This window comes from Podarcis filfolensis, assembly GCF_964270895.1.
Source record: "Podarcis filfolensis genome assembly, chromosome: 1".
In the NCBI taxonomy this organism is placed as follows: domain Eukaryota; kingdom Metazoa; phylum Chordata; class Lepidosauria; order Squamata; family Lacertidae; genus Podarcis; species Podarcis filfolensis.
The window spans coordinates 20,016,615-20,032,570 of NC_139604.1; the positions used below are offsets into that span (position 1 = coordinate 20,016,615).

At 42.3% G+C, this 15,956-nt stretch overlaps 1 protein-coding gene across 1 annotated transcript in view; it reads left to right on the forward strand.

Annotated features, from left to right (window-relative positions):
* HAT1 (histone acetyltransferase 1) overlaps nt 1-15,069 on the forward strand; it is a 29,786-nt gene extending 14,717 nt beyond the window's left edge. Inside the window, exons 5-11 of the mRNA XM_083571304.1 lie at nt 3,308-3,487; nt 3,732-3,853; nt 4,357-4,461; nt 5,002-5,108; nt 9,470-9,621; nt 11,068-11,184; nt 14,681-15,069. Of these exons, the coding sequence (XP_083427430.1) occupies nt 3,308-3,487; nt 3,732-3,853; nt 4,357-4,461; nt 5,002-5,108; nt 9,470-9,621; nt 11,068-11,184; nt 14,681-14,848 (951 nt within the window). The 3' untranslated portion in view covers nt 14,849-15,069. The remainder of the gene's footprint in view (nt 1-3,307; nt 3,488-3,731; nt 3,854-4,356; nt 4,462-5,001; nt 5,109-9,469; nt 9,622-11,067; nt 11,185-14,680) is intronic.
* The last annotated feature ends 887 nt before the right edge of the window (nt 15,070-15,956 follow it).

Sequence of the window (15,956 nt, forward strand, 5' to 3'; positions counted from 1 at the left end):
TCAAGATTTTGCTGAACTGTAACTCCATCGTCACCTACAGTTGGTCACGCTGACTGGGTTGATATGAGCAGCTTTACTGCTGGGTGGCAACCTGTCTGGGATCAAACAAACTGAGGAAGGGTGGGATATCAATTGAACCAATAAATAAAATAACATCCTGAATGTCACAGGTACCCAACCCATGCAATAGGGAGTAGAACACAATAAGAAGTCCTTAGCAGTACTTCAGACTAGGTAAAATCTACCCAAAAGGTGTTTCTTTACATTAGGTGCATGATATGATACATAGCATAGTATGTAGTGTGTTATATTTGTAAAATATTGAGAAATAGTAACAAAGGGGTTCTATATGGGGGAATGGGAATTAGCTATGACTTTCATCCACCTCTCTTCCCTGTTAAAACGTACATTTAAAAATTTGCCGTTCTAGCACTCCTGAATAGTTTGTTTTTTAAAAAAGTACTCTTTAGAAACTCATTTGGTATTCCTAATTTAGCCGCAGGCACGCTCTTGCTGCACTTTTACTAAATAAATTTAATATAGGAAAATGTTCTTAATTTTTATTTGAAGGTGTCTAATCAGTAGCACATGACAAAATCAAGTGTCGTAGAGCTACCATACATGCCGCACATAATGGCTCTTTAGGAAGATAAGGCTGATTAAATATGAAAGTTGGTGGCACCAAAGCATTAATAATGGAGTGTGTGTAGACTGAACTCTGCCCATATTCTACATCCCCCCGATATAGCTGATAGTAAAGTATTATTCATTTGCAGGTGCATTGCTTCTACTTAGGGGGACTCCAGTTGAAAGAACAGGAATTAGTAGTGTGTTGTATTAGCCTTTTGTAGTGTATTTTGTCCTAAGCGTCTTAATTTCCCTGTTTTGAATGCTAAGTAGCAATGGTCTTGGTTCAGAATTAATACTTATCATGCATGTAAACGGTGTGAAAGAGCTGCTTAGTAAGTTAACACAAAGTGTTCTTGTGTCAGCCCTTATGGAAATAGATACAATACAAACATTACAGCTGAACTCACGGCAAACTCCATTAAGTAAAAACCTGGACTCATTGTTGGGAGCCGGGTTTGAATAGAATGTAAGCTCATTTTGTTGAATGTAATGTCAGGCTTTTAGGGGTTGCATTGAGGGGGTTAGGGTTTTGTTAAGTTGAGACCAATTCATTAAGTTTTATTGCCTGGTGAGAAGCGGCAATACGTTATTGTGAAACTTCATCAAATATTCATGGTTAAGGAGAAGTAGTAAATGTATTCAATCAAGTGGTCTTTTGGGGGCCTGAAAGGGATTATGATGTCTGCTCAGCTGATAGTCTGTAACATTCAATTTGGCTGTTTAACAAGGCTAATCTTAATTCAGTTTTGCTTGTAAAACCTCCCCACCCTTTTGGTTAAATTGCATTAAAAAAATTCTTTGGGCAAAAGAAGTTCCTTCCCCCCCCCCTTGAGTCTTTAGCGCATAAATTATATTGGCTTGCCACCGTGCTCCCAAGTCTGTATTTTCTTGACACTTGAGTGTTTGGGCTTTTTCCTTGTATGTGTAAACCAGAATTCAGGCTGGAAAAGAGTTTGTCCTGTTGCTGCCAGTTAGTTTCTTAAATACTCTAATTTGTTTGGGTTGCTTTTGAGCAACCTTGAGGGTGTGGGATTGTATTGCACACGTGTTACTCCGAAAGAGTGATCAAAGACTGTTCACTTAAGAATTCCATATTGAATGGTAGACGTCTGCAAGAAGCAGATACAGTGGGCCTGCCCAACTGGCATATCAGCAGACCAAAGTTGCACTGACTGCATTTAATAAGTGCACTGAGGTCCCTAGTCAGGACTTAGCAGCAGGCAAGAAGGAAGAAACTCTTGAGAGTCAAGAATCTAAACTAGATTCTCCGTTTTTTCTTCCTTTTAGCTTATCTAAAGTTTAATGAGCTAGTGGTATTGACCATTACTGGGGTGGGGAGTGGTACACTGTCTTAAAATTTCCCTTTTCTTAGACCCTTATGGTAAAAGGTTACCAGCTTCTTTATTACTGTAATGAAATGCCAGTGCTCCAGGTTGTTGTTTTTTAAAAGAAAGGCAGAATCTGAATCTTGTGTTCGTGGAAAAGCTGTTTTCTGAAGTAAGATGCTTCAGTTTAACCTGCTATTAAACTGAAGTATCTTACCATGAGTATATTACCCAAAGCACAATGACTCATCAGGAATGTTGTCTTCCCGACTCAGCAATTAAGTTTACTTAACATGCACACTTTTTATTCCAGTGCTGATAACATTCAAGATCCTGCTTGACCTTGTATGTTTTAACCTCCTGCCCTGCCTTACCTCAAAAGGAAGGCGACTGAAGAGCAGGCCACAACATTATTGTGTATCTGTGTCCACCCTTGTGCCCATGAGAAACGGTCTGAGGGATCAGGCTGGTTTTTTGCCTCCAGTAAGGGACAGGCAGTTTCCCTGAGCACAGCTTAAACCGGAAATGCTGCAGTATAACATATTACTGGTGGATCCCTTGAAAGAGTAGATTTGAACAATGTGATAACGGACTAGGGCAGGGGCCTGCAACCTTTAAGACAAAAAGAGCCACTTGGACCCGTTTCCGAAGAAAAAAAAACTGGGAGCCGCAAAACTCGTCATTATAAAAATCACGTTTTTGTCACTTTTTTTATTATTTCTTTGTTTGACCCCTCAGAATTACTCCTCCTCATAGAAATAAACGTTAAATTAACAAGTTACCTTTTTGTGTGTGTGTGTTCTTCACTCCCCTTCAAAACAGTGACCAGTGTACATGCCCCCTTTCAATGCAGTGACCAGCGTACATGCCCCTTACAATGTAGCGGGCGGGCGGGAAGGTGACATTGGGATGGTGCGTGACTAACGCACGCACCGCCCCCATGCGACGTCACAGCCAGTACAGCGCCCGCCACAGTGGGGAGTGTCGGGGCGCACAATGCGCCTCCTCCCCTCGCTAGTATCCGCCCCGGAGCCGCGGCAAAGGTGTAAAAGAGCCACATGCGGCTCCGGAGCCGCGGGTTGCAGACCCCTGGACTAGGGGATGTGTATGAATGCTCTGAGCTTTGTAAACTAAGGGCCACAAGGGGGCACCTAGTGGCAAGGTCCCATGTGTACCATTTTGTTGTGTCTGGGACAAAGACCTGTGCAAAATTTTAGGAAACCACATTGGGTGCTTTAAATAGCGCTTCAACAATCACAGGGCATAAGCACGCCACCCTATGTGAATTCTAGAAATAGTCAATTCCTTATTCTCAGTGCATCTCTCTCTCTCTCCCCACCTCTTGTTTTCAGGCAGATGATGTGGAAAGTAAAATTAGAGAAATTGTTCCACCAGGCTTTAGCACAAGTACAGATGACTTTGTATCTCTGCTGGAAAAAGAGGTCAATTTCAAGCCGTTTGGGACATTGTTACATACATATTCCGTGCATAACGAAGAAGCTGGCGAAGACGTAAAGTATCAAATATACAAGGTAAAAAGTGTGTGTTTGGTGGTGGTGGTGGGGAGAATAGAGCCTTCCGATAGAGCTTTCATGGCAACTTTTAAGTGACCCTCAAATAATTGCTTGTGATATGTAAAACGTTGCTATTTCTCCAAGATCACTTTCAGTGTGCTAATAAAACAGTTTCCCACAGAGGTACTTTATAAGGCTCTGTGATGTGCTCTCTTCCCTTTGGTGAAGAGTTTCACCTGACTTCTCCTGGCTTTTTCCCTAGGCTGACATCACATGCCCAGGCTTTCGAGAGTATCATGAAAGGCTTCAGACCTTCTTGATGTGGTTTATTGAAACAGCTAGCTTTATTGACGTGGATGATGAAAGATGGAACTACTTTCTAGTGTAAGTACAGTTCTAAAGCAACAGTGGACCTTATTACCTCCACAAAGGCTGCATTTTAATTGTGGCTGGCCAATTATTGGGGACAGTATAATGATATTTTTCCCAGGAAAGAGAAAACTATTGTTTATCAGGCTGGAGTTTGTGTCCATTATGCTTTGCGAGACCTTGAGAATAGAGCCAAATTAAATACTGTTGTCTGTTGGAGCCCTGAATGTAGGGCTTAAACAGTAAAATGAGCTTTGCCTGTGTTTTCTTTTACTTGCCACCTATTCATCTTTATAATAGGCAAGTGCGCTGAAGTGCTGTAAAGAGGTCTGATTTATCCAAGTTGCTGCACACCAATTAAGTGAATTGTACATTCAGAACATAGCAGGTGTACCCATTGGGCCCTCACAGAGTAGCTTGCTGACACTGGAAATTCAGTCAGAGAATGGAAAAGAAAATGGACACTGCATGGGAGCGCGACTGTAATTGACCTGCTTGGCTTTCTGTTTTATCTGCAGATTTGAGAAGTATAATAAGGATGGAGCTACACTCTTTGCGACCGTAGGCTATATGACAGTCTATAATTACTATGTGTACCCAGACAAAACCCGGCCACGTGTAAGGTAATTGGCAGCATAGCACGTGCCTTGCCTTTTATTTCAGAAGAGAGTACTGTTGAAGTTCCCAATACTTGTTTATAATTGTGTTAATTTTGTGGGCTTTTAAAAAAGAAATTTTAAAACTCTCGCCTGGCTTTGCATTTATTTATTTCATTGTCTTCATCTGAAATGGGGTGGAATCTCAAAACTCTTAGTGCAATTATGTTCGGAGTCTATAAGGTTTTTGTATGTAAAGCCTTATGTATAGAAAGATTGCAATTCACTGTGAATAAATATGTAAATAAATTTTCTGGGGGCTGAGTATACTATCTATCTCAGTGATCAAAACCCGGAAGTGGTTTTTTCAGTTTTTGAACGATTTTCGGAAGCTGAACGTCTGGTGCAGCTTTTGTCGTTTCCAATTGGCTGCAGGACGTTCCTGCAGCCAATCGGAAGCTGCACCTTGGTTTTCAAACGGGTTGAAAGCATTCTGTTCAAAAACCAAGGTATGACTGTAGTTCTTATTTTTTTGCTAAGTATTTTTTTTTCTTGTTCTATGTGTAGCCAAATGCTGATATTGCCTCCATTCCAAGGAGAAGGTCACGGGGCTCAGCTTTTAGAAACAGTTCATAGGTACTATATGTCATCCCCTGCAGTGCTTGATATAACAGGTACGTGAGTCTTTTGCTGGAGATAAGAATTAATTTATATGAAATGCTGAACACTGCTTCCCTGACAGTCGGTGCCATAACTTTCTGAATTCATCTGTCAAAATTAAATGATCTTTCAAAGATTAACTTAAGCAGAGGTCAAGGTTAATGCTACCCTTCCTCACAGAAAGAACTGTGTATAATGTAATTCTTCAAATCCTTTCCTTCCTGGGAACAGTGCACCATGGAAATCCATTCCCTAGCATGAAAGGATTACCAGTTAATTAGCCATTTTTATTGCAAAGTACGCAGCTGACTTGACAAGAGATTTAGGCTTCTGGAACTCCTTGCAGAGCTTTCTTCCTTCAGGCAAAACACTAAATCAGTGAGAGACATTGGTTTACTAATCACTACAACGGTACACTCCATTCTTAGGACCCCAGAGAGCAAATGTACAAACGTCAAAAGAATATGAACTTGGAGAAGGAGAAAATTAAAGAAAAGGATATTGGAATGAACTTTTGAGGCAATGTGGAACAGAAACTGCCCTGTGGCATCCTATGCTGTGGTATCACAGCATAAGCTTCCATGGACTAGTCTACTTTGCAAGATGCCACAATACATGGCACAAGATTCTGTTTCTTGATGCAACTGGGAATGCACAGAAGGGCCTTCTCTGTAGTGGGGCCTCTTATTTTTGAAATGATCTCTCCTGCAGCTACATTTGTCTTCCTCGTTGAGGTTTAGACCTTGGCTAAAAACACTTCTTTGTATCCAGATCTTTCCAGTTTGATATGGTATCATTTCACCCCAAACAGCAATGTGCAGATTTGTATTTTAATTAAAGGTAAAGGGACCCCTGACCATGAGGTCCAGTCGTGACCGACTCTGGGGTTGCGGCGCTCATCTCGCTTTATTGGCCGAGGGAGCCGGCGTACAGCTTCCGGGTCATGTAGCCAGCATGACTAAGCCGCTTCTGGCGAACCAGAGCAGCGCACGGAAACGCCGTTTACCTTCCCGCCGGAGTGGTACCTATTTATCTACTTGCACTTTCGAACTGCTAGGTTGGCAGGAGCAGGGACAACGTCACAGGGATTTGAACCGTCGACCTTCTGATCGGCAAGTCCTAGGCCCTGTGGTTTAACCCACAGCGCCACCCGCATCCCTATTTTAATTACACACACACAAAGTTGTTAATTTTTGATATATTTTATTTATCTTTTGCTCTATATTGCCCTGAGATCTGTTAAAGAAAGTGACTCAATAACTGACTAAAGAAAAGAGGGTAGCTTCTGGATGTTTATCCTATGACAGTTCATTGTGGGCTGTTAAGAATATCCCTGCAAAGAAAATTCATTTGTTTGGATAGGTGACTTCTGCTTGCAGTAAGATTCCTCCTCCTCCCCCCCCCCCATGGGGTGGTGGTTGGTTTTTTTCCTGATTCTCCTCTATTGCTGCAGCTTCTCTGTTGTATTCCATGTTTCTTTGGCAGCTCCTTCAACTATCAGTAAACTAATAGGAAGGGGGAGGGGGAAAAAAAAGCCCTGTTCTGCTTTGTTAGGATGCCTTGGATATAACCCTTCGTTGAACTTCTCAGGAATTATATTTACCAGTCCATTTTTGCTTGGATTTGAATATACTGGGGGTGGGGTGGGGGGATGAGCCAGCTACTTTAGCCGCACAGTAGGAATTTTGCATTTTAAAATATAAACATGACCTTGTATATCACCCACATGCCCTATCACAAACTGCTTTTGAAAGTTGGTGCACTTTGAAAGCCTGTGGGGCTTCTGGAACTAGTTATGCAGTTGTTTGAGTCACGGCCATATGAGGTATAGTTCCATTCAGAGGTGTTTCAGGCGTTTTCTTGAATGTATCCGCTAGCTAATTTTCTTATTACACCATCAGAAATGTATTTTGTGTAAATACAGCCTGAGCTAGTGGAGAAAGGAAGACTTCAGCACAGTGGTACCTTGGTTTTCGAACGTCTCAGAAGTCGAACGTTTCAGTTTTCGAATGCCAAAAACCTGGAAGTAAATGCTTCCGTTTTCAAATGCACCTCGGAAGTCGAACGGCTTCTGCTGGTTTTTTTTTTCTTTTCAATTTTCTCTATTGAATTTGCAGGCCGCCCTTTGCGCCTCGGTTTTTGAACGTTTCAGAAGTCGAATGGTCTTCCGGGACGGATTACGTTCGAAAACCGAGGTACCACTGTACTATGCTACCAGTGTGTGTGTATGTACCATATTTTCCCCCTATAGGACGCACTTTTTCCCCTCCAAAAATGAAGGGGAAATGTGTGTGCATCCTATGGGGCGAATGCAGGCTTTTGCTGAAGCCTGGAGAGCGAGAGGCGTCGGTGCGCACCAACCTCTCTCGCTCTCCAGGCTTCAGGAAGCTATCCGCAAGCCTTGCAAGCCCGGCGGGAGTTCCCGCGGGCTCACAAGGCTTGCGGGCAGCAGCCCGAAGCACGGTGCACGCTCCGGAGCGCACTTCGGGCAGATATCGGGCAGCCCCACAAGCTCGGGGGACAGCGGGGAGGCGGAGCGCCGCCATCCCGCTATTCCCCGACCTGGTTTAGAGCCTGGCGGTGGGGAGAAGCTTGCTTCTCCCCATCGCCAGCCCCATAAGCTCGGGGGACAACGGGGCAAGCCGCTGCCCCACGGAGGCTAGGAAGGCTGTCCCTGAAGGCAGAAGAGGGAGACGGAGTGCTCCGTCTCCCTCTTCTAGCTTGGGGATGGCTTCGGGGGGGAAATAAAAAAAAATTCCTCGATTTCCCCCCCCAAAAAACTAGGTGCGCCCTATGGGCCGAAAAATACGGTATGTTTGTTTTTAAACCTCACTACTAAGTTAATACTAAATTAACCCTTTGGCCACAGCCTAGAGATCCTTTATGTACTGAAACGTCATTTTTTATGTTCAGTGGGAATAGAACTATTTTCTTTTAACAGCAACATGTTTTGCCACAAACTGATTTTGTGAATCCTCCAGATTTCAAAAACTCCTTGCAGTCGGATTCTTGACAGGAGTAGAAAATCCCCAGTCATGCGTAGAGCCGAGTAATGCAGTTTGTTTTGGCATGTACCTGTATGCTAGATATACCTCTAAATCTTGAATTTCAGTCTTGTTTATAATTAAAGCCCCACAGAAATTCCACATACTTCCCATCATCTATAAAAGCATTATAAAGTACAGTAATACCTCCGCAAACATCCGCCTTGTCTAGTGTCCATTCTGGCCAATGTCTGCGGCAAACCCGGAAGTACCAGAACAGGTTATTTCAGGGTTTGCTGCTTGTGCATGTGCAGAAGCTCTAAATCGCACTTCGTGCATGCGCAGAAGCACAAACCGTACTGTGTGCATGCGCAGATGCGGCGCATTGCCCTGCGTCCTTTTCGGCTTGGGGCTCCAGAACGGATCCCGGTTGCAAAACAAGGTACGACTGTACCAATTGGTGACGAAGGACAAAATGTTATTTTAATTGTGCACATACGTAAATGGAATATTCTATCTGAATCTTTGAGCCAGAGATGTATTTACAGCTTCTCATCCTTGACAGTGCATAGAAATGAAAGTAGGCCATACGATGGCAGACAGCAGGCTTCTGCATCAATGCATGGAACATGGTGTGTCTTTTTTCTCCAGTAAAACTGCTCTGAAGCAGACTTTAAATTGCCCTGTGGAATAATTTGCTAGGGTGCATGCTCTTTTCGACAGGGAGCTTGAAAGGTATGGAGAGATGAATTTCTCTTTTTCATCCATTTAGCGTTGCTGCTGTTAAGGGGAAATTGGGTTGGACAGTCAGGAGCGGGACAGGAAATTATGAAAGTGAGATGGCATTCAGAGTTATACGGCGGCTATGCGAAGGGGGCAGCAAGCTGAGTGGATTTACAAGGTAGTCAGATTTACAAAATAGTAGTTGCTTTAAGGTGAGATTGAAATAGTTAGCCCACTGATGTGCTTTTCATGAATTTGCTACTTGGTGAATTAGACCCTTTAATTATTTCATATGACAGAAACTTGATAATTTGGTAAGCCTAGTTCACATAAATTTGCAAAGATCTTAAACACTGTTTAGAGCTGGGGGCATTCAGTGCTCCCTCTTCTAATTCCCTAGCCCAGTGGTTCCCAATTAGCCAATTACTGAGAACCCCCTATTTTACAAAAGCTAAACCATGGACTTTCGGAAAATTGTGATAACTTTACGGTAGTTACGTGTGCAAAGCAATTTTTTGAAGAAAATGTGGGGGTAGCCCCTAATAAACAAAGGATTCAGTTATACTAAAAAAACAGAACATAAAATTTGTGGTATTACCATGCCAAAATGACAGAGATTTATGGACAGGAAAAGCAAATTACAAAACACTTTTCCTTTGTTCTTTTAGCTGAAGATCCGTCTGAAAATTATGTGAAACTACGAGATTTTGTATTGGTCAAACTGTGTCAGGATTTACCTTGCTTTTCTCCAGAGAAGCTCAAGCAGGGCTTCAGTCAAGATATGGTAACAGAAGCTCAACAAAAGCTGAAAGTGAATAAGGTACACAGTGCTTAAAATATTGTATTGATGTGATGATCATCCCTGTGGGCATTGTCTTTCCACAAACAAGATGAGTCCTTCTGTTCAAAGACAGGTTCTTGACCTAATAGAGGCTGCATTAATGGGAGAGGGCATTTTTCCTGATTCGCCCTGGCAGTCCACTGTGCCCCCACCCCCCAAAAAAATCTGCTGCAGAAGAGCAGGTGGGAGGGAGGCTACAAGAGGAGAATGCTGTTGAAAACTGCTCCCCACCTCTTCATTGGTGGACTCCTTCATGAAAGGGCAGCATTGTACTCAATGTTCAATCCTACATCTAGTGCCTTAATGTTCAGAACAATTGTAAGTGAAACAAATCTCCTTTTAGTGCCTGAGTTCCCAAAGAACCAGTAGACTTAGGTAGGTTTTTGAATCCCAGCCACCGTTTCTAGAAGATATCGCATGGCTTGCATAAGTCACACCATCATATTTTGACTGCCAGGAACAAACTTCAGTCTGTCGTTGAGCTCTGGCTTCTGTTGACTAAATGAAGTTTTGTACAGCCAGTGGGTTGTATCCATTGTGAGCCCTACTCTTAGGTCCATTAATTCCAATGGTTCTGTACTGAGTAGAACTAGCATTGGAGGGAACCCAGTGTATTTGATCCATTGCAACAAGGCACTACTGGTGGTAAAGTTCAGTACTGTATTGGGGGAATTTAGGAGATAAAAGTCTTAGAACTATTTGAGGGTAGTACAGGGGGCACATAGAGGGAGAGTTCCATTGCCCTTGCAGAAGTCATTCCATGTGTGCAATGACTTAGTTGGATAAAAACCTTGGTGTGTTCATGGATTGCCTTTGGAACAACTCAGTTTCCGCCTTGAAACGAAAAAGTATTATTAAACTTGATTTTTTAAAAAATCTGGTAAAAGCAGTAGGAGTTATAAAACAGGATTGGGGTAATATTATGGACAAATAACAGCAAGATACAATCACAGTATGTGCCAAAGAATGAAGCAAGCATTTCCCACATGTTTGATACTATTTGGTTCTTTGGTTGAGCACAAAAGAATGATGTTGATAGCCAAGTGTGAACTGAGAGGTAATTAGAATTTCTGACCAGTGAGAAACATTTACAAGAACCGGATCCTTATAAAGAAGAAACCAAGGATGGATATATAGCTTTCCTCCAAGTCAGCAAAGTTTATATGAATGGGTGTTTATAAACGAATGGAAAGGAGTAGGGTGTCAGATTCAAAGCTACAACATTTGAAGGTCTCCAGGTGAGACAATGGATAAATGTTTTTAAAATACAGTTTAAAGCATATTACTCAGAGGAGTAATTAGGAGTTACATGTGTCAGGGTTTAAAGATAGAGGATAGGCTACACAACCTTGAAATCGTTTCTCTAAACCTTGTATAGTGGCATTTCTTGGTCTTGATTCATATGCCATTCCCCTTGTTTTTAAGCAACATACAAGACGGGTGTATGAAATTCTCCGGCTGCATGCGACAGACATGGGTAATGCAGAACAATCCAGAAGCTACAGATTGGATGTAAAAAGAAGACTGATGGGCCCTTACAAGGTGGCTTTTAACTTACATGGATATTTTAAAGTTGTTTTCATTGTAAACTGTTTATGCCAAAACTTCCGTGCATAATTATCTTTCCTTTAATGCACCTCTTTAAAGCTTTGTCTCAGTACTTTTGTTAAAGCGACAGCCAAACAATATTACTACAGATACGAAGGCGCAGAGCACTTTACATAGTCTCAATAAAACGCAGTGCTAAGATAATTGTTTTGTCAGTGCAAGTATTTCTGCTTGCACAATGGGACGTTCTTCCCCGTTTTCTCCCCCCCCCCCCGCACACTCCCTAAATATGTTATAAGGGTCCTCCCAACCTTCTGAAGGAAAATTGAGGAGGATAGGTGGGTACACTGGTGGGGCTCATTAGAAAAATGCAGCCCTTTGAGTTTGATTTCTGATCTATTGCCTCTTGCAACATTAGACATGTAATGGTAACAGTAAAGGTAAAGGGACCCCTGACCATTAGGTCCAGTCGTGACCGACTCTGGGGTTGTGGCGCTCATCTCGCTTTATTGGCTGTGGGAGCCGGCGTACAGCTTCCGGGTCATGTGGCCAGCACGACTAAACCGCTTCTGGCGAACCAGAGCAGCGCACGGAAACGCCATTTACCTTCCCGCCAGAGCGGTACCTATTTATCTACTTGCACTAGCGTGCTTTCGAACTGCTAGGTTGGCAGGAGCAGGGACCGAGCAACGGGAGCTCACCCCGTCGTGGGGATTCGAACCGCCAACCTTCTGATCGGCAAGTCCAAGGCTCTGTGGTTTAACCCACAGCGCCACCCGCGTCCCTTTTAATGGTAACAGTAGCATATACCAAATACATTTAAATACAGTGGTACCTTGGTAGTCGAACAGCTTGGCTCCCAAACAAATCGGCTCCCAAACGCCGCAAACCTGGAAGTGAGTGTTCCGGTTTGCAAACGTTTTTCGGAAGCTGAACATCCGATGCGGCTTCCGATTGAGTGCAGGAAGTTCCTGCAGCCAATCGGAAGCTCCTACAGCCTTGGTTTTAGAATGGTTTCGGGAGTCAAGCGGACCACCAAGGTACCACTGTAAAGGTAGCATCCCTTTCAGAGAGTATGTGGATAAAAGTTCTAAACAGATTTCCCAAGTAAAAGGAATAAACTAGACAAAAGCAAAACAAAAAACAAAAAATCAGTCAGTGGCCAGTATTTAGAGGCTCATGCACAAAGCATTTGAGATGCTGCACATGGGATGTTTGTGGCTGGCTTTTCCTAGCAGCAGTCCCTTAAAACGCCTTACAGCTCCAATGGGCACCCCAGTCTTCAGGAGAGTTTGAGAAGTAGAGTTGCTAGAAGGGGAAAGCTGAAAAGCCCCTCTGCATGTGTGGAAGCTGCAGTGATTTTGCATCTTGACTAGCAACAGTTAAGTGGGCTTTTTGTAGGAAACAGTACTAATAGGCTGTCTTTGAATATCTTTGAATGCTCAGCATCAGTCCTCTGAGCAAGTTGTTTCACTGAAAACGAGAAGCATTGTTTGTCATAATATTGGATAGATTTCTACAATAACTAATTACGTGGGGGCGGTCAGAAACTAGAGGATTATACTGCATGTTTTGCAGTATGGCTTAGAACCATTGCACTTTGAAATAAGCCAGTTATATAAACCCAGCCAGACGGGTGGGGTGGAAATAATAAATTATTAATAATAATAATAATACTAATTTCCATGTAGGTAAAAATCATTTCCAACCTTCTGTTCCCAAAAATCTCACTTAACAGTTACTAATCCATTCATAATAACCACATAATATGAACTGTCTCTTTTAAACCAAAAAGCTGAAAGAGCTTTTCGGTTTGTGGATGAATGACGGTAGATCCTTCCAAATCGCCTTTTTCTCCCCTTGTGGGAGAATATGGAACTATTTTATCTTCCATGAATGAGACAGCACCTTGAGGAAGGGAAAGGGTTAATATAGCCTTGTAGCCATGGGAGACCAAGTAATTTCATGCAGGTGGATGAGTGGGGTGGTGAAGGAGAGGTTGAGTGCTTTGTGCCCCGTACATAAACTAAAATGGCTGCCAGAGGTGGTAAACAGGCTAGTAACTTTTGTAGGCTTATTTACAAGGTTGTGTTAAAAAGCCTCACATCCATCGCTTGGTCAGTTTTCTGGTCAGTGTGGCCCTAATTTTATACTCCTGATATTTTGAGAGAGATTCCGCGTTGTCAAATGTTCCTTTATATTACAGGGATACAACGTAGGGCCTCTGTAAGTAAAGAGTACCTTCAACGTTTTAAAAAAAGACACAGCATGTGGTTTAAAATGATCAAATAATTAAACTAGAAAAGAGCACCCGATGAAATGTAACATTCAAGGAGACCGAGAGGGAAAGACAAAAGAGGCGGGGAAATCTGTTAGCATCCTGTGCTACCACTCGGCTCTTTAACCATTTTGATCTGTGATCTCTAGATTTGATGCATCACTGGTTCAACACAGAAAAGTTGTGTTACATCTTTTGTAGGAGCTGAACCAAACCATAGCCATGATTAAATCCCATTGAAAGCAAAGGAATTGGATGTGCTCATATCTGCCTGTTTTCTGATTCTACCTTTTGCAGATGAAAAGCTGGGGCTTTTACCCTATACCAGTAATGGCCAAACTTGGCCCTCCAGCTGTTTTGGGACTACAACTCCCATCATCCCTAGCTAACAGGACCAGTGGTCAGGGATGATGGGAATTGTAGTCCCAAAAAAACATCTGGGGGGCCAAGTTTGGCCATCACTGCCCTATACAGTCAACGTACAGTAAAAACATAAAAATGGAAGGAGTTTACCAGTCATTTGAAATTTCTGGGCAAGTCTTAATTTCAAGGAGCATATGAACACAACAGGGTTTTCTGAAGGATCTTTTCCTGAGACCTTGTTTAACCCGGAATGTTTTTCTGGTTACTTTTAAATAGCAATTTAGCCTTATAAGGAGCAGCGTGTAGCAATTGCTGCTCATGGCCTAGGACCCTTGTACCTACAGGACCGCCTCTCCCGGTATGTCCCACGGAGAGCCTCAAGGTCCATAAATAGCAACACCTTAGTGGTCTCGGGCCCTAAGGAAGTTAGATTGGCTTCAACCAGAGCCAGGGCCTTTTCAACTCTGCTCTGGCCTGGTGGAACGCTCTGCCTCATGAGACCAGGGCCCTGCAGGATCTGATTTCTTTCCACAGGGCCTGTAAGACAGAGTTGTTCCGCCTGGCCTTTGGCTTGGAGCCAATTTGATTCCCTCCCTCCCTCCCTCTCTTTCTTTTTTCTTTTTCCTTTCTCCTCCTGTGATGAGGCTGAATTTTAATATTTTAATGTTTCAATATTTTAATGTGGTATTTTAATCTTGTTTTTAAGTTGTATTCATTCAACTTGTTTTTATTATTGCTTGTTAGCCGCCCTGAGCCCGGCCTTGGCTGGGGAGGGCGGGGTATAAATAAAAATTATTATTATTATTATTATTGTGTGGGTAAATTTCTTTTTGCATGGTTCTTTTGTAGAAAAAGCAGAGAGAGATTGCTAAGATGAGAAGATGTTTGAGACCAGAAGAGTTGACCAATCAGTTGAACCAAATAGACATAAATTTGCAACACAAACAGTTAGAAGAAACCTTCCAGCAGCTTGTTTCGGATTATCGAAGGGTCCTAGAACGGCTTGCTCAGGCCTGATGATTCTCTACAGGAAGCGTGCAGATTTCCGTACATTGTGTTGTGAAATACATCATGATCACTGCTTCACTGCAAAATTTCTCGTGACATCCTAATCACTTCCAAGATGACTGGTTTTCTGTGCGTTTTCAATATTTTCTATTTTTGTGTTGTAGATTTTAAAAAGCTGTACTTAGATTTTGGGGCACTTTGCTGAAATAAAGTAGATTGAGATGCACTAATTGCAGTGTGGTCTGAGTTTTTCTATCGTACTTGAAATGTTAAGCTTACTAATTAAGGTGAAGCAGTACCATCTCAAAGTACAATTGCATAAACATCAGTGCATGCTGAAAAAGAATATAAAGATATTTGGTTGAAAGGTGGGGGAAATAAAGCATAACTTGAATATATATTTTTGTGGATACAAAATGATGAAAATAAGTTTTCCTCCTAACCCAAATTAGATGGGAAGTCTGACACATCCCAAATCTAAAAAAAAATTTTTCTTTCCAGTAGCACCTTAAAGACCAACTAAGTTAGTTCTTGGTATGAGCTTTCGTGTGCATGCACACTTCGTTTTTGTTTTGACTATGGCAGACCAACACGGCTACCTTTCTGTAACATCCCAAATCTGTTTTGAGCTCTAGCATTGTATTGTATCTGCTATATATAAACAAGCATTGCAAAGCAGAGTTCATAACTTTATTCTGGTAGTGACTTTATCTTTCACTTACAAATGTCATTTTATAGTACTAAGAATGCAACAACTCCAGCTATCAATACGCCATGAATGACCATTTAGTTAAACGATTTTTATCCTGCCTTTCAGCCAACAAGTCTCCCAGAGAGGCTTATACAAGATCAATGAAAACCGTGAGAAATCACTAGAAAAGTAAATTGTGTATGTGTGTGTGCATGGTCTAAAAAAAACCCCACATCTGTTTGGCACACCTTTAAAGATGATGACTTGTTTTGCTGTCCTCTTCTCTTGCTCACAGGATTAAGTTCTCCTGCCCTCTATGAGGAGCAGGAATGCTCGGGCCTAGATGGAAATTATGCTACAACACTTTGCCTTGCTGACTTCTCCTTGAAGAAAACACCACAAAAGGGCATCTCTGCAAAAATTGTG